Source organism: Molothrus aeneus, chromosome 3 (genome assembly GCF_037042795.1).
Source record: "Molothrus aeneus isolate 106 chromosome 3, BPBGC_Maene_1.0, whole genome shotgun sequence".
Classification (NCBI taxonomy): domain Eukaryota; kingdom Metazoa; phylum Chordata; class Aves; order Passeriformes; family Icteridae; genus Molothrus; species Molothrus aeneus.
In genome coordinates this window covers 67,158,703-67,181,261 of record NC_089648.1, presented here as the reverse complement: position 1 = coordinate 67,181,261, position 22,559 = coordinate 67,158,703, and the positions used below count along the sequence as shown (strand labels likewise).

At 36.6% G+C, this 22,559-nt stretch overlaps 1 protein-coding gene across 1 annotated transcript in view; it reads right to left on the bottom strand.

Moving 5' to 3' along the window:
- The window catches only part of REV3L (REV3 like, DNA directed polymerase zeta catalytic subunit), a 70,853-nt gene extending 50,136 nt beyond the window's left edge, over positions 1-20,717 (bottom strand). The window contains exons 1-11 of the mRNA XM_066546128.1: positions 20,714-20,717; positions 20,301-20,490; positions 18,856-18,930; positions 17,260-17,420; positions 13,198-13,294; positions 5,186-5,280; positions 4,506-4,610; positions 3,459-3,543; positions 3,225-3,373; positions 2,807-2,935; positions 65-302 (exon numbers count right to left, since the gene is read on the bottom strand). Coding sequence (XP_066402225.1) covers positions 65-302; positions 2,807-2,935; positions 3,225-3,373; positions 3,459-3,543; positions 4,506-4,610; positions 5,186-5,280; positions 13,198-13,294; positions 17,260-17,420; positions 18,856-18,930; positions 20,301-20,490; positions 20,714-20,717 — 1,328 coding nt within the window. The remainder of the gene's footprint in view (positions 1-64; positions 303-2,806; positions 2,936-3,224; positions 3,374-3,458; positions 3,544-4,505; positions 4,611-5,185; positions 5,281-13,197; positions 13,295-17,259; positions 17,421-18,855; positions 18,931-20,300; positions 20,491-20,713) is intronic.
- Between the last annotated feature and the right edge of the window lie 1,842 nt (positions 20,718-22,559).

Genomic DNA, 22,559 nt, shown 5'->3' with positions numbered 1-22,559 from the left:
AACAAGGTGGGAGGAAGGAAAGATCTGGCAGAAAAAAAACATATTAAGAAAAGAAAATATATACCTCCTTTTTTGCCCAGGCTCTTCCACGCTACTGTCCCACCTCTGGGACATTAGCAAGCTAAGTTCCATTTCTTCTTTCTCACACTGTGGCTCATTTTCTTCATCATCACTGTTCTGAGAATTTCGCCAGCTTCCAAGAGAACGATGGTGAGAGAGTGTTTTTTGATGTCCCATCTGATATCCATCATTCTCCAGTCCAGCCAACAGATCAATCATGGCCTCATCAGCACTACTGCCCACTGCAGAAAAAGCCCATACAAGTAGAATCTATATTTTGTTCTACTTGTAAATGACTAGTTACAGTCTACCAGTAAAAAACAAAAACAACCAAACCAAAGAAAAAAGCCCCTCACCATTTAAAAATCTAGTTTTTTACTGTCTAATGCAAGGCATGCTACAGAAACAAAGCTCTTTTCACATCTTGTTTTTTCAAATTTTATTATTTATCTTTTCTAGCTCTGTATCTAAAACTTTGACAACTTACTTTCTTTCTGCCCTACTCTTCTGATGGTACCAGATGCAGTGGACTCACTTCTCTGTCTCCACTCTCCTATTACCTCCTCATATTCAGTAAAGCTTCACTCTCCCCTTTAATTTTAGCTTGAGTGACAGCTTCTGAAGCATCACTGCCTTCTCTTGCTCAATAGCTGCATTAGCTTTGAGCACTTTTTTCTGTATCACTTGAGGACTTTCAGTCACTGCATCTTGTGAAAAGGGATGATGATTTTGACAAACTATTCCCCCTTCCGTTCTTAAATATAATGCTCAACTTTGGCTCCCTTTTCATGCCACTTTAAGCTGTTCTATTCCAAGGTTACTTGAAACACTGAAAGTTTACCTGACATCACTCCTCTCTTAAATTTTATATTTCTTTTATTTGACCCAAGCTTACAGTTATTTATGCACTTTCCTTCTGTTTTTTTCTTAAAAATCCTTCCAAGTCACAATTTTTTCTCACTCTCTTCCTACTTACCTATCATCTGACCTCATAATCAATTTATGACCTGAAGTCTACCAGGCATCTTTGTTACTTCTCTCTCCTTCTCTAGTTTAAGAACTACAATCTCTAATTTCTTTCCTTGGGAAGCATCATATGATTAAAATGATCTTGAGAATTATATAAAATAGATCTCAACATTGGTGAGAAAGGCATTTTTCATATTTTGCAAAGGCTTCACAGGATACCATGCAATCCTTTACAACAGAAACCATCCCTTTTTCCAGAGTTTTTGAATTAACCCACTTTCAATTATACTTTCTGTTCTTGGCTCCTGTGCCCTTGGTGAGGCTCATCATTAAACTCCAACCTCTACTTCATGTTAATATGAACCTTGGGGTGTAATTCACACTGAATAGCAGAAGTCATGTGGTTCACAGTCCCTGTGGCACTACAACTCTACTAGAGGGAAAGTGAACACTGGTGCAGGCTATGAGGGAGCATAAGAGATAAATATGCACCACGTTACTCATAGTCACGCAAGACACCAGGAATCAGCATGACAAGAAGGGAGGAGAGAAAGAAAGTGAAAAATAAAGTAATATAATCTCAATTTGATTACCTAGTCAATGGAAAAAAAAAGACCATTTCAACACTTCAATTTGGTTGAGCAATTCAAATGTACATATTACATTTATTACCCCCTACATATTATTTTAGCCACTTTTTATCCTCTCAGGTCTGCTCATGTTTGCCGGCTCTTACAGAATTTCTCATAGTTCTTTCAATAAATCCAAATCCTTGCCTATGAAACTTCTATAATCAAAATCTTGCCTACTCTCTGCAAAATAAAACTACACTCTAAATCTAACTTCATCTACTCCTTTCTTAGCAAGAACAGATTTCAAGGTTGTAAATTGTATTACCCACAGACATCTACTGTTGCCCAAGCCCATACTCATACACTATGAGTATGAGTATCAAAAGAAATGGAGGCTACTACAGGTTTTAAATACTCCTCCCTGCCCCACACTATATGGTTCACATGAACATTATACATTATGTTTACCAAAGAACATACATAGAGATATATCAAGAAATATGTGCTTTTCATCTCCTTCAGAGTATTTGAACTATTTCTACCTCGTAGTTTTTCATACAAGGTCCTTTCTTGGTTATTTTAGGGTTGTTTCCCCCTCGTGCCTCGCAATTTTACTGTCATGGTTTTTCTCCTCCTCTTAAGTATTTTGCTTCTTGTTTCTTTGCCTTCAACTGTTTTTGTATCTAAAAATTTTGGGAAATGCTCTGCTGCAACTTGCCTCTCATTATCAACCTACTATTGCCCAGTACCTCCAGCCAGCTGAGCTTCTGAAGACAGATCACATTGCAAGTTTCCTACCTTAACGGTACGAAAGATGCAGCCAGTAACTGCAAGAGTATCATGGACAGACAGTCAAAATCATCTTCATTCTGATAGTTTTAACCTTATAGCCCTAGGAGCACAAGGAAGAGCAATACCCACAAGAGACTGCATTGAGCTGACTTAGCAAGAGGACAGGGCTTACTGAACCAGTCAAACAGAGCAGCCTCTACAAATACAGTCCTGGTGACACTTAGAAAACATAGAGTGTGTTTTGGTGGTGGTAGGGTATGTGTCTGTGTGTGTGAAGTCTCAACCTTTTTTCAACCTGAAAAACTCCTTGAGCTAAATTACTTTCTTTCTTTCATGATGAGTAGCCTAAGGGAACACAAAGACTGTGGAACAATAAAATAGTCTGGAAGAAAAGACATTCCAGTCATACTCACTAAAAACAGTAGTCTGATTCAGTCTTTGAGACAAAGGCTGAAAGCACTGACTATTCTCCACAATGTTTAAAATTGCTTCTTCATTAATAAGTGCTTCCTCTTCTTTATCAGTATGCATCCTATTGGAGTCTTTAAAAGAAAAAAAGAGAAGAAAAAGTATAAAACTTCTGAGTCACAGACATCAATACATTATGAAAGCAAGCCACTTCAGAATGGATTTTACTATCCAAGTATATTTCCATTATTTGCTGTAGCAATTTTAGAAAGGCTTACTCTAACAGTAACAAAACCCAAAAGTACTCTTTGGTTTTTCATAAGTAACAATCACAACTTCCTTGGCTTACTTCTGTTAATAGTATGAACAGACAAACCATGACATAAATTTCTGCCTAAACAATTAGGATATTAAAAAACTCACCTTTGCTCATCTGTTTATCGTCATGCACTTCTACTGTATTAGCTGGTGTACATGGAAAGGCTTCAGGAGAAAGTACCTCAGAATGTAGTGTTAATTCAGCAGAGAACTCCTCTGATCCATTACTGTAGTCCAATGATCCTGACAACGTTCTAGTTAATTGAAAAGCAAGTTTTAAATGCATATTTAAGGTTTGCATAGCATACTATATTTTATGACAAATGGCTAAACACTTACACAGAGAAGTCATTTTGCTTGAGAATTTCTTTAAGTCTCTTCTGAAAAAATTTTTCACTCTCTGTTGCTGGCACAAATCCACGGTCTTTAAAATTTGAAAAATATTTGTTATTCAGTTTTACTTTGACCTCTCAACACAGAGAGCAGCTAAAATGACTGATTTTATTAGAAAAAGGCTCAAAGTTGAAGTGCCTGCTAATTTTCAGGGCCAAATCCGAGGGCTGACTTTCCAAGTGTATTAAAAAACTTGAAAATACTTCACATACTCCCAACTGATCTCATATGTAACTGTGAGTAACAACAGCATTTACAAATCATGATGCAATTAACCCAAGGTGAGCATCCAAGAAAAATCAGTGAACATTTTTGAGAAGTCTGGCTTATGCAGCCTCAATAACATTATATGGAAACACATGAAAAAAGTCAACCAGAAAGTAGTCTGCCTTAGCCAGGAACCTGCCTCTTTCCTTCATTCAATCCTCTGTCTTATTTGCCAAATATCATTCATATTTTAAAAGAAATATGGCCTTGGTTCTATGGAGAACAGCCTGCTCACTATGCAATTACATTGCAGAGCACAGTCTTCCCCGTGTAATGAATTTTACATAAAAACAGGGACATAAAGACAGGGGTTTGTCTATCCTATTAGAATTTTAATCTAATAACACCTTAGCTATAATTCTGCAGAAATTCAATGGGACTGCCCTTGTGCATAAACTACAATAGAAGGCTTCAAGATAAAGAGATTTAGTTTTGTTGGTATTTAAATGTTTTCCATCACAAAGCACACAATCTTAACTACCATTATCATTCATTCTGTCTAGAATGTTTTGCAGACAGCTGAATCATGATGTTGTTAGGCAAGGTTACATCATCTTGCTTTCAAAATTGGAAAACACATACTGGACCATCAGTAAGCCTGGAAGTAAAAAAAACAGTACATCTAATCCCTCAAACATGATACATCAATTTAAATTCTGTCCTCATGCTTGCTTCTCATTCAAATTTTTGGATTAACAGCTGCTCAATTGTTTGGGTTTTTTTTACCTTGTGACTCAGGTGGCTTAATCTGAGAAGATTCACATTTCTGCCTCCGTCGCTGCTTTTCATCCTCCCATATAGCTTGCAAACCAGGGTTCCTGCCAATCTGGGCTGAAATATGCAATTATACATGAAGGGAAATCTGCCAAAATGACAAAGCATTCTTTCCCCAAATTGGATTCTAACACTTTTCCTCATCTCTTTGTCATTCTAGCCTGTTATTTTTTTAATTGCCATTCCTGCCTTACTCTAGGATTTGGTATTATGTAAAAGTTAAGGTGTAACTTCATTTGCTTTCTAGATCTCCTATTTGTAATCTAGATCTTTGGCTTTTTCTTGTCTTCCCACCAAGTAGTGTATATATGTATATATGGGTGTATGTACATACATACACATAGATGCACACATGATATTGGTATTTCCATTAGTATTTTTCCTATAGGTCTGAAACATTCTATTATGTATTTAAAAACCCCTCTTTATATTGTTCTCATAAGACACTATTTTTATAACCCCTTTTCTTTCAGATTTAACTATTTTTTTAACTTTATAAATTTGAAGATCAACAATTCACTAACACTGAAATATGGATTGTGATTTAATTAAGATGAGCTTTAAAAGAAGAGTGAACTATGACATGGTTTCTGTTCTAAAACCATTTACATGGAAAGTTATTAACAATTCACCTTCAATATCCAGTTGATTCAAAATGTCAGCAGCTACAGCATCCACCTCCAATTCACAGGTACTTTGTGGCTCAACACCTTTCAACATTAAAGAGCTGTGACAACATAAATACCACAGATTAATTTTATCAATACACTGAGTTTGAAACATGCATCATCATTGATTTTTAACTGGACTAATATTGAAAATTATTTTGAGGAAACAGGAGTGACCAACTGCAGAATTATCAGTTCTCATCCTCATCTGCAAGTCCTTAAACTAATGATCATATTCAAATCTAATTAGATAAGAAAATCTGTACCTTCAACTTAAAGGGTTTAGCTTTTTCTTTTGTGAGGAGAAGATAAAGAGCTGGTAGATAATGCCAACTACTAAAGCAATTACAATAATGTTCTTCTCCTCAAGTACAAGATTAAATGTTCTATATAACTCAGCCAATAGGACAGGGTGTGTAGGGAGGATCATGCACCCAGAAAACACAGTGGCAAGAATTTTTCTATCTCATTCACAGTTCAGAACAACGCAGAGCACTTTAACATTTACAACTAGTTTTTCTGGAGTTTTTTCTTTAGCCTGGTGAATAAGAAAGGGAGTATTAACAACCCTACCACATTAAGGATAGCTAGTTTGATGAAGACTTGAAATACTAGAAAAACAGATTAAGATTGCTGTACAATTATCTGATCACCTTCCTGCTGTGCCTTTTCAGATCTGCAAATGTCAGTGACCTTCCACCTGCTGCTGTCAGTGAACAAATTTTAAGGAGTCCATGGAGGAAGGTAACAAACAGAAACCATCTTGTAAAAGTCTGTTTACCCTTTAAAATCATTTAGGGCAACACTGAAAATCCACTCCAAGCTCTTCAACTTTCTAGTAGGGCTTATAGCAATAGGACAAGAGGTAATGGTTTTAAACTGGTTTAAAACTGGTTTACCCTCTTTTAAAATGGTTTTAAAAGAGGGTAAACCCTCTTTTAAAATGGTTTTAAAAGAGGGTAAATTTAGACTAGACATAAGGGAGATTTTTTTTTATGATGAGGGTGATGAAATGCTGGAACAGGCTGTCAAAACAGGTGGGAGAAGTCCCATCTCTGGAAATATTCAATGTCAGCTTACAGGGCTCTAAGAAACCTAAAGTAGTTGAAGCTGTTCCTGTTCATAGCAAGAGAGCTGGACTAGATGACATTTAAAGGTCTCTTTGAACCCAAACTATTTTATGGTTCTATGCACAGTTTTAAAGACAATCCACTGCCATTACATCCTTCCGTTCCCAGTCATGCCACCAGCTAGGAAACAAGCCCACAACATGCTCAAAATGTGTACTTTTCATGTCACAAACTTTGGGTGTTCACTCATCAAAGGAATCAGACAGAGCTCTGCCTGCACAGGTGGGCAACAGGAACTGGAGGCAAGCTGAAGCTTGTATTTTGATCCCACAGTAACAAATGACTGCAAGAGCACTGGGAAACAAGACTGAGGGAAGAGGCTGCAAGAATTCTTAGCTCCCTTTACAAAATCAAAACACTTCTGAGAACAAGCAAAAAGGGCTATGATACAGAGTGGTCAGAGACATCAGACATTTGGTAAAGACTTGCTCTGACTTGTCTGGAGGATACAAAATCAAAGATCTGAGCTTCCCACTTTCACTGATTTCCTCTTTTGAAAGACAATAAAAAACCCCAAAAACCAATGGGGGTTGGATAGAAAGATGAGGAGCCTTTCTGTCAAAAACTACAGTATTTCAATTTACATGGCATATTATTCAAATTAAAAACACTGAGATAATAACAGGCCTTTTCTGAAACAAATCTAGGATTTATCATTATAGTTGTCATTAACACTTCCATGTTGAAGGCAGGGCTGGCAGTCAAAACTGCACACTCTAAAGAGTTACATGGAAGCTGATAAAGACACCTGACACACAGTAAATTCTTCATTAGACTTGAGAGAATGTCTTCCCAATACCACTAGTTCATTAGCTTGGCATTTAACATCCTTGTTAAGGTGAGCTGCTAGACACTTGCACTAGTTGAAGTCATGGCAGTAGCACTACAAGCTTCTGCAACATTCAGGTAAGCCACAAAGGCCAAGAAGTCATTTGCTCCCACATCAGGAAAACCCTTGAAGGGCATATGAAAGCAGAGCAGCTTTAACTAGCCCTTCTAACATTTTAACTTATGTTGATTAAAACAAAACCATGAGGTGGTGAGGGGGGAGTACAAACTGTCCTGAAGTACAGTTATTTAACATGGTTACGTGCTGCTTTGGGAACTAGTTCAAATGAGTATTGGCAACAGCTTGGTCAGGTGTTAGGTTTGATGCTTTTGCTCACCTAAAACAAATGCGTGCAACATATTGGGAAAATACACAAAGTAACCGTATTTCCCATTCTCCATGATCAACACACATTTTCTCAGCAGCTACAGTGCTGTTTTAGCAGGTGAGAAGATAGCATGAAGAAGTCAGAACATGTCTAGTCTCCTCCCAGTGGCAGGTGATTGAAAATATAAAGTATTTCATGTCATTAGCAGTTGTAATGCCTTGGAATATATTCAGAAGTGGCTTGTTCAATACAGATTGCTTTATACAACAGACTAATCACCTGCCTCACATCCCATGCATCAATTTTGCAAAGAAGAGTAGTGGCTTAGGTAATGCCAAAATCATGATTTGAGAATATCTGTATTAGAACAAGGTTGGGAAAGACAAATTAGCAAGTCCCAGGCAAAGCTTTTCACAGCACCTATGTTTCATTTTGTAAGAAGGCATGTAAAGAGACTTGTTCACAAGATACAACTTTTAATACAGGTATATGAAAGACAGGCTTGAGTGAGGTAGTGTAGAAGGAACCCAGCTGCAGGTGAACAGAAATTTACTCTCTAAAGAAGCAAGATAAATCAGGGTTGTACAACACTGAGTTGCCATGGCTAGGCTACTTGGGATACTCATACTAATTAATTTTAAATTGCCTTTTATACCTACACACTAGGTGAAAAACTGCAAAAGAAATCCATTTTACTTCTGTATAAAAATCACCAAATACATTATTTTGAGAACAGGGAAAATGGCCCTTATTTTTGAAGAATGTAATATTTGAATGAAGAATGTAACACTATTTACTGAGATTAAAACTATAGTTTAGGATGAAACATGTGCTCAAAGAAACTACCAAGGTCTGGTTGCTCAGACATTGAGACAATGAATTAAGGATACAGTCAGCACATTTTTTAAAAAGTGCTCACTATATGCAAAGATCAATGCCCTTACCTTGAAGAATAATCAACAAGGTCAGTATCTTAATTCACCAATATTAATGACAGTCTAAGGAAGCAAGTTCTGTAATGACCCGATCTGAGGTATTTGTAATGCTAAATTGAGCACAAGAGACAAAAACTAACTTCATGGAGTATCTGAAAGGTGTTACTCAACTGTGCTGATAAGGACTCTAAAATTTCACATAATAATTTTCCATGCTCTGCTCATGGCAGGAAACATGTCCTTGTTTTCAGGATGTTCAAGTGACTTAAATAATGTGCACATTATATTAAAAAATCAAACAGCTAAATAAAAACATGCACAGGCTGACAAGCGAGAAAAGCAATTATGACAGTCACAAGCCTAGCAAAAATCTGCAACATTACATATCTGCTAGACTGTGCAGAAGTGTTATTTGTCAGATCTCTCCACTTCCATATAAACTAGTGTCTAATAGCAAATCTAAGATTTAAAAAAAGAAAGTGTTTCTCAAAAGCATTCTACCAATCATTCTGCTTTTAACACATTATGTCCAAGTGGTAGACTTGACTGGCAGATACTCTAAGTCTGATGTTTACCAGAAAGTTTTCTCAATGGAACTCAGAGAAGTGTTTCATCATTTATTATCAGCTGCCAGAATGGGATAACAAAATGGATCTCATGTCCAGAATTCCTGATGTCAAAAACTGTTGGACAGCACTACCAGGTTCAGGTGACCGCTGCCCATTTTAGGGCAGGCTTTGTAGGTTTCAGTGCAATAACACTGGCAAGTATTATACCTAAAAGCCTTACAGGGATTCCCAGGCACTAGAAATTTTGGACATTTGTCTATTTGATAACAGAATCATTCTAGAATTACATTTTAAAAAATGTCTTTGACTTAATACAGTGCACTTATCATAGCAGCCAATCAATAATTTGGAGATTTGCCAGGAGCAAGAAAAGGACATGGCTGGGTTGAATGCTGTTCTTGCTAAGTGTCTGAGTAGCAAGGTGCTCTCTAGCATGAAAGACAGAGTTCAGTCACCAAGATAATTTGACACAGTTCTCAAATGTTTTTTTGAAATAAGGAACCATCACTAGTATTTACTCAGCAAAATGCTGTCCATGTTACACATGTGACTTTTAAATTTGCATATTACCTTCCAGGTATTCAGAATTGCATTTCAGCCAAGTGATATACTGTGTTCCAAAGTCAAGAAATGCCCAATCACTGACCCTACTTGCTTAAACAAGAGAACTTGTTAACTGCCACTTACAGCAAGGACTTGGCAGATACGTGTTGGACTATCTCTAAAATGTATTCTTAAGGTACACAAAGGATAATGAATCCAAACAGACATCCCAGTCACTAAGAATACAAGACAGGCCTAGAAATGTTGTGGTCTCAAACAGCATTTGACTGTCTTTTCCCTTCTTGCTTTTTCTTGACAGAACAAGTAATAACTTGAGCATACAGCTGAAAGGTAGGGAAAGATTTACGTGATCTTCATATCTGATATAAAGGACAGGGAAAGAAATTTGTAAGTTCAGTGATATTTAGAAAAAACTCCAAATGCTACTGAAAATAGCAGTCAAGTGATAAAATTACAATAAGTAAAACAATTTTGCTAAACAATTCACAAAACAGTTACATGTCTCAATTTGAAGTGGATAGAACTTGAAGAGAACTGGATAATAAAGTGAGGGGACTGTGCAGATATTGCACATGAAACTAAAAATGAATACAGCTGTTATGCAAGTATGTATTTTGGGAATACAGAACATATTTTGTCAAGAAAAAAGAAATAAAGGAAGAAAGGCAGCTTTACAGCTATTGAGTAATTCTGTAGCCTGCAAAAGTAGAAACAGCTGAGTCACAATCATTTCAGGAAACAATTAAAAGGGTTTCCTTGGATAGGTATATCATACTATCTGGGTCAGATTTACCCTCAGTAAGGCTGATCATGACAATTATAGATCCATTAAGCCAACCTAGAAGCAAATTTTCAGAATTTGAAAGGAAATGAAGTAAGAAGGCAATATGAAAGTGGCACTGCAGTAGGGGTTGGTTTGATTACAAGAACACTGTTTGAACTTGATGACTCCCATAAATAATCCAGGAGAAATTTTAACAGGCAAATAATTTTGTGTAGATACAGAACAGAGTAAAATCAGGACTGGAAAAGTTTACATTTGTTGCTTTTCTATGGCATGTATGTCCTACAGCATGGGGAAGACAGTCATGCTAGAACACCCTTAATAAAAAAATTAATTTTCTAGACAAAAGAACATTTAACACTGTATCAAATGTAAACAATTTCAGTTGCAGGAATCATAAATGAGTTCCTAATTTATTAAAGCATTTTAGTAGCTAACTAAATGTGAAATTCTTCTTGGTTATATAAAAAGGACAGAGCATCGATACAAAATGTGTAGAACTGAGTATAGACCATGTGACTGAGCTTTCTGTGACTGAGCTTACTTCACATCTCATTAATACAGCAGTGTAGTAATGAAATATCCTGATAAGGCAAGCCAGTAGACATGCTGGATACATAGAATTACCAGAAAACAAAAGCAGGTTAACTGAGAAGTAGAATAATAGAAACAGATGAGAAGAGAAACATTTTGTCCTAATAAATCCTAAAATGCTCACAAGCCAAATTGGCATGATAAATGAAACTGTAAAGTGTATCAGGAACTACCTATATCATTGCACATGATGTACAGAGAATTTGTGTGGTATATTATGTAGTATTCAGGCTTTACATTGAAGAAATAAATTCCTGCTGGTAGAAATACAGCAAATGACTACCAGGGAAATGGACAGAGTTGGTATTTTCCCCATTATTGTTAATGTCCCACTTCTGGAACACATGTGAGTGCTGGAGAAGGATTGGCACGAGTGAGGTGCTGCACCCCTGGCTGTATACATGGAAGTGTGGAAGGAGGAGGAAAGAAGACTTGTGGTTACAGCCATGAGGAGACATCCTTGGCTCCTGCTCTGCTGAGCTCATCCCTCTCTGGTGTTGACAGCCAGGAAGTACTACTTTGCTTTCTGTTTATCTGCCTTCCCCAGATCTTTGTAAAGTAACATCAGATAATCCTGGTCTAACTTATGATCCAACCTTAATGTTTACGTAAGTTGGCTTGCAGAACCAAGCAAAAAAAAAAAAATTGAAATGGACTGTGAATGAAATATGCAGCCAAAAGGAAGAAACAGCCCAAGAACAACTGCACATAAAGTGACCAGAAGTTGTCAGATGAATGTTGTTACAAAATTCGCTTGAAGTAGTAAAAGAATCAGAAAACCAGATGTAATCAACACAAGCTCATGTTTTTTTGCATGCTAGAAAAACCTAAAGTATGGCCTAATGCACACATTTTCTTCTGAGGAGGCAAAAACTCCCAGTATCTAACACTAGCAGGAAGTGTGGCATATTGAGCCCAATAAACTTTTCAGAGAAGAATGACAGGATCCACCCAAAGACAGAGAAGATTACTAGATGACAGAAGGACCTGCCAATCATTAGCAAACAGCTTAAAGAATGAACTTGCTGTAGATAAATGATATAAATCAGTAGCTTCCGATACTGTGAGTTTCTCTCCCCTCCCCAACTCTGGCCACAAAATTCACAAAATTCCAAAAATATTTCATTTTCTTATGGAAGTAAAATGATTACAAATTACAAACTGTAGAGTAGGAAATGCCTAAGAAAAAGGAAAAGCATGGGAGACAGAGATGAAAATTCTAAGCTGAGTTTCTTTGTAGTTACCATTCGAAATGGACAAACTGAATTCCCTGATAGCACACTATTCATAGAATCATAGAGTCATTTTAAGGGTGGAGAAGTCCTCTAAGATCATCAAGTCCAATTATTAATCTAAGACTGCTAAACCATGTCCCCCAAGCACCACATCCACATATTTTTTGAACACTTCCAGGAGATTCCACCATTTCCTGGGCAGTCTATTCCAATACCTGACCAGCCTTTCAGTGAAGTAACTGATATTCAATCTAAACCTCCTCTGGCACTTTTATTGTTTATTATTTTAATTATTGTAAATTACTATAAATAATTTTATTAATTGTTTATTATTGTTATTATTTATTACTCCCCTTTCATCAGGCCATTTTATTTTGTCCTCCCACTTGTTACCTGGGAGAAAAGACTGACCCTCACCTGGCTGAAACCTCCTTTCAGGGAGTCATAGAGAGCAATAAGGTCAGCCCTGAGCCTCCTTTTCTCCAGGCTAAACAACCCCAGCTCCCTCAGCTGCTCCTCACAGGACTTGTGCTCCAGACCCATCACCAGCTTCATTTCCCTTCTCTGCTTGCTCCAGCCCCTCAATGTCCTTCTGTAGTGAGGGGCCCAAAATCAAACTGAGATTTGAGACGTGGCCTCACAGTGAAGTCACATTAGTTAAGGATGATTACGAAAACATAATCTGTGAACTGATGTGTAAATATTCTCTATAACTATTAAATTTGCTTAACTCTTTATCAAACTCTTCATCATCATCAAAGTCATCATTCCAAAACCCAGAAAGTAGAATTTTGCCCCTTATTTCCCAGCTGGATTTTTATAACCATAAACCACAAAGCATCAGGTGACCAAGACTAAATAATGATCATTTGTGTCACATAATCACTTTTTTTTTTAAACATGCAAAACATATAAGGATCCTTTAAATGAGAGACTGGAACTCCATTATATTCAAGTTAATGTATATAGGAACATATAGCATACAACAGAAAAACCTGGGATGCTGACCTTGGTATTTCATCTTCTTCCCATTCAGTGAAAGATACATTGCTTGAATTTTCTGGCAAATGAGTTCTATGATGTTTACTTACACCTGATGTATCACCTAGAAAAAAGTAAAATGAGAAATTAATTAATTTATATGGCAATATTTTTTACAAATATCATTACATAACTGCATTTATTATTTAATATTACCAGTCCACATGCTCCGAAAGAATTAATAGCACTGCATGATATCATTTTCACCCATTAACTATGCTATCATATAAATGAACTAATTTTCTTTCTAACACATAGACACGTTTATATAAAAAAGAAAAATATATTTCCAACACACTGGCATTATTTGAACTACATTTGTTGCATTCCAGTCACATCTTAGCCTAAATTCAATCTTTTCCTATTTGTGAAAATTTCAAAATAAATCATACAGTCTGATGTAAACTTCAGAATTTTCTGGGTCCACAGTTCAAATCCCAATGGAAATTAGAAGCCAAAGAAAACACTACTTTTCCTTTTTCTTATTTGTTAGCTGGAAGGGAATATACAACACAGTCCAGATACAATGGTAGTAGCAGCAAGTGGAAACCTGCAATGAAGGCAGACATCTGACCTACAAATAAAGAAAACACTCTACGTTTGCTCAGAGGTCTCCATATAAGGGAGTGTGCTCCAAAGTCATGCTGGTGAAATCCTCTCTGAAGAATTCCTACCTCTCTTGAGGTCTCCACCTGAACCCTCATTTTTCAGAGAAGGTAAAGAAAATATACTCAGGATATGGCACAAGAAAGAAATTCTAGGCTTCAGGAATGGAGTTGGAGGGAGGTAGAATGGGAGAAGACTTTGAAAATGACTCAGTCTCCACTTCTACCTAAAGGACTAGCTTGAACCTTGAATTTTCTCAGCTATGTTGGTGTCATGCACTAGCAGCTTTCTGGTATTCAATTTACCTTTCAGCCATAGCAAACACTCCTGCATTTGTTCAAGTTACACCAATTAACTCAATTGTCAGAGGTCTTCAGTAATTAAATATTGATTAGAACATGTATTTTTATTCTAAAAATTTCATAATAGTCTTCCATGTGAATTGCACTACTTGGAATATTGGGTTTATCCTCATGTAGCAAAAAGTGCTAAGTTACTAGAGAAGCAATTGGCAGGCACCATGCCAAAAGAACCTTAGAAGCTACAAACAGAAGCAAGCAGGCTTAATTCCATGTGTTCCAGACCAAGCTTACTGCACTCAGATTAGGTTCCTGCAAGCCCTGTCCCTACATCAGACTCTCCAGTGTACAGGCATGGCACATGTGGGCTGAAAGGACACTCTTGTGCTCATGCAGCGCCAGCTCACGTTTCAGCCACACCTGCACTGTTACGGTCCATGCACTTCCATGCCTAAGCAGGTGATTCTGGAAAGACAACACAAAATATCTGATCCCATTTGCACAGATCCAGCTCAAACCTAGCAAACCTTACTGTCTGGGCTGTTCAAAAGTGCTGACTTGTCCTGGCCAGCTAGTCCAGGAAAAAAACACAGCCATGTTTTTACTGTGTGGCACGTCAGCTAATTCTCCGTATTAAAATGTAAACTGACTATGCATGGAAACAACTCTTGTTATTTTTCATCTGCAGCTTGATTAATTTAAGTTGATGAAATAGGACTGAATAGTCATATATTTTAAAGGAAAATACATCTCACGGCAGTTATGCAAGGTTATAGGCCAACTGGTAAAATATATACTATTATTTTTTAAAATTATATGCATTTCAAATACCACACCACAGCAGTTTCAGGGCATTATTCCATTTCTTCTTCCCTATCATTGTTGTTTTCATATATTTCTAAAAATTGAGGCTCAAATTCCTGCATTAGTTTGTTTCTTCAGTAAAGTTAATCATAGGGACAGGAATTTAAGGACACACAATATTTCCCTTCTCTTGATATAAAGATCTTTAAATACAGTAGCAATGACACATCAAGGTCTTTCAGAGACATATTACAGAAGCAGATTCAGCTACTGAAAATAAAAGTTTTGCAACAGTTACAATGGTATGTGGTGCATGAATGAATAGGCAGCCTTCTTCACAGCCCATAAAGACAAGGCCTTGAAGAAATGAACTGCTGCACTTTCTGGATACAAGCTAATGAAGGCAGAATAGTCCTGCTACAAGAAATCTGCATGCTGACCTCTCTCAGCCTTCAAAAAGACTGACTTATCTCAGTGAGAGAAATACCACTATGAACAGGCTCCTGAGGCTGCTTGCTTACACTGACAAACGTGTTAACTGCCAGACTCATTTTCATATCATCTGCAAGGGAAGTAAGGGAAGTGTTTGCTGCACATCTTTTGGCAAAGGCTTTTACTGCTGTCTAAGAAACAATGTTTGGTCTGGCCTGTGTGACACAGCTGTACCTGACTGAAAGGAACTCCCACAAAACAGAGGCTGAGGAACAGGCAGCTAAAGTGTGTCAGGTGTGAGCAGAGGCAGTGCTTCCACACCACTCCAACAGCCTGAGCTCAGAGAGGGCTGCTGTACAAGGACAGGCTCTTGACAGCAGTGCTTCTGTAAGGCTGCACCAGGGACAAACCATTTGTCGCTCGGCTGCTGTGCCAGGAGCAATAGGCAGTGATCCTGTGCCTGGGGACTCCAACAGACTGAGCTCAGGCTCCTGATGCATGTGTGATGTGGAGCCATGCAAAGCAGAATCCATCTTCCTAGGAGCACTGCAGCCAGTATATGATCAAGCCAGACAAAGTAGTGTCATTTTTTTCCTTTTATTTTATTGTATTCTTCCCCTATAAGAATAAAGTACACTGGTCTCAGCCCATACTCCTCTTCCATCCCCTTGTTCCCATTCAAGACTTAGGTTTCTCATCCATAAATAAATAATGAAGGAGAATATAAACAGCTTATGTTTTTCATCTATCATCTAAAAGAGGGGAAAAAAGGAGCATTGGAAAAAGAATGGAAGCAACTATTTGATACAATCCCATCGCATGTTTCCAGAAGGCTGATTTGAATATTTGGAGGACTAAAGGTACCTGACTGTATTTCCTCAGGACTGAAAACCCTGACAATGCTCTGTCCATGCCAGAGCTTTTGCCTTCCTACAGTTCTGACACTAGCAAAAAGTGTGGCCTATTGTTGGGCATGAAAAGTGTTTTCCTTTAAACAAGAATTAGTTATAAAACTCCATGGGCTAATCCACTGCCATCTGAATATACATGCATAAAAATAAAGAGGAAATTCAGCACGATTATTGGTCTACCTTTTTACAGAAAGATACTTCACCATTTCTTTCAACTTTTGCTTTAGCTGTAGGAACAATTATTATTTAAGTAATCAATACTTATTTTACTAAATGTTATGTACCAAAGGCATGCTTTTTCTACTGTTATCTCTCCTTTACGATGAAGAATTTAGAAGAATTAAGGATGTTTTCACCAAACTTAATTTTTATGTCAGTGGTACATCCAAAATGCCAAATTAATTTCTTAAAATGCTTCCCTTGCTAACACACTAATAATTCAAATTTTACCTTAGAGCAAATGACTTCAGCACAAACACAAGCATTTTAATTAAGAACACTGATTGTGATTAGAGCAAAATCTTTAGCCATAATTTTGTAAAGATGCTACTGCAACAACAAAAAAAAAGGATTTGAATTGATGTAAGAATCAAAACCATTAAAAAATTAAGCAACAGTATTATTTGTGCTATCTTTCATGTCAATTCTTCAAGTAAACATCAACAATTTTTCATCTTCTAGAAAAGAGGTGTGGTCATCTTGTGAAATGGTCACAGCGGCACTGCTGACAGAACACATGCTTCTTGACACACAGCATCTCATTTCGGGAAGCAGGCTCTTCCTCAATCCCCACACAGAGGCAAAAAAAGAAAAAAAACTACATATGGACTTTGTTTTGACACAGAACTTCAGGGAAACAACACGATACTCATTCAGCCAAAATAAAGCAAAAGCTTGACAGTGAGTGACGTCTTGTACAAAATGGTAGTTTTTAGCCTTCAAAAGAATTATTTGGTCTTAAGAAATAAACACCTTACCTTTTCTCCTTGCTTTTCTGAATTTCACAGCAGCCAGGTTTATTAAATTCATTCCATATAAATTGTAGTCTATAAAGAGTTGGAGGAGGTAGGGAATATGGGCTTCATGAGGCTGGTAAGATTTGTTCATTATGGCTCCACCTTGCAGAAGCTCACAAACTCTAAAAGACAAATTAGGACATAAATAAAAAATTATTTCAGGACAACAATATTGATATTTGACTTTATCAAAACATAGAATACTTATCGACATTTTAAATTTTGCCTTTGTTGCATTTTTAAATTAAGAACTGTGTTTTCACAATAACAGTTGAACAAAAATTATCTCTGCTAATAATGATACAATATTTGTGTGTTAGTTGCAAAGGAGATTTGAATCTTTCAGCTAAAAAACCATGAAACTCTGAAAAAAATAATCCTACAATATTCTATTCCTGCAAGTGATCCAAAAGCCATTATAGGCTATGGAAATCTTTCAACAGAACAACTGTGGCAGCTGCATGCCTACCCAGCAGTAACAAGTTTGAAAGTCTCTCTAGTTCTCATTGACATATATACGATATATATGATACATATAATGTCCTTCATGGTTTTCAAGCTACATACTGTATACTCAGAAGTATTTTAAAACTCTGCAGAAGGACAAATCCTCTCTTTTAGACAGCTGCACATTAAAAATAATTGCAAGTATTTGGATAACTGTAAACTGACACAATAAGTTTATCTCAAATTAACAGTATACAACTATACAACAAAGAAAAGCACTAAGCATTTCTAAATGTAACAAACTGGGATTAAAAATAAAGTTTTATACTGAAAAAAGAAAGGAATAATTTAAGTGAAGTTTCAGTCCTTATTTGGATAGGAGCAATTCAAACATGAGGAGCTCCAAATTTTGAAACAACTTTCCCGTCATCCATTAATACAGAAATTTTAAATAATGCAAAATTTCACTTGCCTAGAAGAAAAACCAGATAATCCTGTCTTATGATCATATATTGGATCTTCCAAAAAAAAAGTTACAGTATGTAATAGCACACACTCAAGAGATTTTAGTTTATGCTTGGAAAATAATTCCTCCTTATTTATTTCTGAATTTACTGCAGCTACAGTAAGATTGAAATCAACTTTCATAAAACAGAACATTACCCTATTGAGAAATAGAGAAACTGTCGAATAACAAAAGCTATTCAGTTTTCCAAGTAAATCTTAAATTTAGTAATTTTTACTGGAACTAAAATCTACCAAAATTTACTTCCTAACAGATGAAATGAAGCCATATGAGAGACAGCTACATTGTTTTCCTTAAGAGTTACAGGAAAAGTAAGCTGATGCAAATTTGTTTAAGTGTTCACAAATTACAGTAAACACAGAACAACTAAAGGCAAGCATGTTTTGGTATTGCTTTTCCAACATTCTACTGCTTTAAAAGATTATTGGTGTGTTTAAAATTGGTAAATTTTATAGTGTTTTGAAAAACATGAGACAATAATTTTGGAGATTTTGTTAAGTTACTGGTAAATCTTATTTCAAACCTGACTTTTTAATTCAAGATACAAGGAAACCAGACAGAAGTTTGTTCTTCCACATCCTTACCTTTTTACCATTGCAGGATTGTAAAGATAAATCTTCATAAACTGTCTCTCCTTTTCATGGTAACCATAAAAAGGCCTGAAGACAAAGGAAAAAAAGCAAGAAGCTAGCCAGTTATGCTGTGGTATTTATTCAATGACATTTTACTATAAGGAGTATTAAATAAGCATGTCTATCTACCCAGTTAAAGATCAAGATGTATTTAATTTAGGTCTTTCCCATTAGCCTCTAATGCAAACAAACAAAACATCTGAAACACTCTTGTGCTGCTTTGAGGCAATGAGCAGCCGACTTTCAGTAACAACTGTTCTGAAATTCTAAGGCAAGAGAGGTGAAAAAGAGGCAGGTTCTCCTAATTGCTACCTGCTCTTCTCTCACTTATTCAAGTAAAGATTGTCATCAAGTTTCCTCTGCCCAGCTTTCACTATTGAGATGAACAGCTATACTACAATTTATATAGTTCTCACAAAAATAACAATATCAAGAAATTTGGTAGGTGACCTTCTTTGTTACTGTAAAAACATCAGAAAGTTCTGACTGAAAATAAAAACAAGTTATTGCAGCCACTTTACTCATAATATCTAGAAGCCACAAAAACTGGCTGGGAACAGAAATATTAACTTCCCACACTTAAACAATTAGAAAGAATGTATTTCAGAAATGCATGAAAAAAGCAAATAAAACATAGTGTTGCACAACACTGAAAATTAGCATTTACACAGTTTTGAAGATGAAAAACTGAATGCATGTAGCTCAATTACCCGTGCTCTTCAAGGATATTTTCCTATTACTCATTATGATTTATTTTTCAACCCTTGGTTATGCAAGTTAAATAAAAATTAACTAAAGGGACACTTAAAATGCTAACACTCAATATAGACAGCTACACCAAATAAAACAGAGTGGTCATCTTGACAGATTAATAAATGAACGTTTAAGGGCCTCCACTTCCTGGCCTGTGCTGCTGTAAGCATCAGACAGATAAAGACGACTTGAGAGTCTCATAGGGGCAATTTTATGTGAACCAAAAAAAAAGAAAAAAAAAAAAAGAAAAAAAAGAGCACCTAGATTCAGGCTCCTGCAAGACATGCCTGGTCTCAGGGAACACAGAATAATCTAGAGAGGTAGAAAATGCTGCATGGAAAGTACTGCTCTAACAGCAGAGACAGAAAAAGCTAAGAAGAACAGATTTTGCAAAATTATAGACACTAGGATACAATTTAGGAAAAAATGGTTGTGTCAAGAAGGTTTTTTTGGGAAAACATGTTAACTATGTTAAAGTGAAAGCAAGTGAGAAAAGTAATTTAGAAGTTGTACAGCCCTGTATGAAGACATACATAGATGGAAAATGAAAAAGGATTAGCACTGCAATCATCCAAGTCCAAATAGTACAACTGCAAAAAGCTATTCAAAACAAACAACCAAAACTCCTGACAGGTCATACTTACATTCCAGACACTAATGATACTTTGAAAACATGTTGAACAGTAGAAGATGGATTTCCTAAAGCCACATTGAGTGCTCTGTCAATGCTGAATGCCACTTGACGAAGGTAGCACTCTGGATGCTGTCCAAAACCATCGTACGGTACATAGAGGTAAGGGAAGATACCATGTAAGTGGAGACAAGTCTTCTGACCTAAAAATAAAAAGTAAACATTTATTTTCTAATGACTACTTTTTCTTCTTCTAAGTAGCTGCTACATCTGAGTTTTTTCATATTACTTTCAGGTTCTTCAGAGAGGATAAATTTATGACACAAGTGCAGGTGTGTTTCAAGCAAAAGGTTCTAATGTAGAGCAGTTCTCACACTTGATTAATTGACAAAACCAAAACAGAACAGATGTGGTTACATGACATACCCATGACTACACCTGTGTTACAGAATTCACTACTAATTATTTTCTTCATAGAAATAACACAACATCTCTCTAAGAATGACTTTGCATACTGAATAAATGTTGGATGCTTAACAGTTTCTCAGCCTTTGTGAAAAGTTCTCAGTAGCAATTACACAATCTCAGAAATTAAAAAGAACATCCAGAGCACCTATGAGGCCATTCAGTATTCCAGTTATTCGGGTGTAAGTTTGGATGTGGAAAAAATACCAGGCAACTTTCAACTTTTAAAATCTGTAGATCCCTCAGAGATTTCTACTGTATCTGCAAATCTCTAGACTCCTAACAACACACTTACTTCTCAGCATTAGCTTCTGTGAGTCTGCAGCAAGAGCAGAGTGAAAGGACACACCATGAAAACCTTTGTGCTAGACCAGTCTGAGTTTCTCATTCACACAAGGCAGTACAGTAATACAGACTGGGGCCTCCCAAACCCACCACATTTTTGGGGGGACTAGTCTCAACTACAATGCACGTTATCTGCTCTTTTCTCACCACAATGCAACAAAGTATGCATTTGGTGGCATCCATTGGCCACCTTTTCAGTCCCCAAAATCATTCATGACTTCTCAGGGGCCAATGGAAACCTTTCACAGGAAAATACTGTAAGCATGTGTTGCTGATTAACAACCACCACCACAAGGACAGGCAGCACATATCCCTTTGCATTTTGTTTGGATGAACTCCCTGTATGAGGACAGCAAAACTGGCTGTGCTTTCATCACCCAGGAGATGAACGCTACAAAAAGGGAACACAACTTCACTGGTCCACAAGACCAATGAAAAGACTTCCAAAAACCCACTCTTTCAAACTGAGGTTATTTCTTAGCTGGTGGAACTTGCCTGAAGTATTTACACACAATCATATCCCAGTGGCCACCCAGTGAAGACAGCTTATGCCCATTAAAGTACAGCAACAACAAGACCTTCAGACTGAGGACTGCCTGCAAGTCTTTTACACCTGTGAAAAGCATGCCCAAAAATCCCAATAACAGCACAGCTTTTTTTGCCTCTTTGTCAAAACTGGGGTAAGATGTACTGTTCTTCAATTATGTTTAGAAGTAAAAAAATTGATCAAAAAATGGTACTACAAGTCCATTTTCTGAGCTGAATTTTATTCTTCTTGCAAGTCAGCTCCATCAAGTCTCCTCATCAATGTTGAAATACAATCTACATATGCAGTCATAATGTTAAAATCACCATCTATGAATTCTGCCCATGTCTTTTAAGGTATTTCAGGAGAATAAAATTCTTACTTATGTTTATGTTATGTTACTTATGTTTTTCAAACAATAATTCATTAAGAGAAAGGGAAAACTAAAGAAACTAAGATCTATGGGTTTGAGGGTTTTTTGAAAAGCAAAAGAAGGACAGTAAAAGCTTTATATGGCAGAAAACTTCTTCACCTCTAAGGTGGAAAAAATCATATATTAGTAGCATGGGAACTGAGAGGACTCATTTGTGCAATGGTAGCAAACAATTTATTTTCTATACCAAGTCACCAACAAATCTGAGTGTATAGTGATGGCTGTACTTAGGATTGATTTTGAAATAAAGGAGTCCCCCATCCAAATAAATACCATTCTCAGAAAATTAATAGTTGTTTAAAGTTCTACAGTTTCTCTGTTCAAGTTTGGTTGGTCGGTTTTGGGAAGGATTTGAGTTTGGGTTTTTTTATTTTTTGTTGCTAAGCTGGAAAGGGTGCGTTGTTGTTGTTGTTTTTTAAATGTATCCCAGGATCATGTTCAGTGGAAAATTCAAACTAGTTCATAAAGTAATTTGTCTGAATGCTCACTGCAGCTTAAAAAAA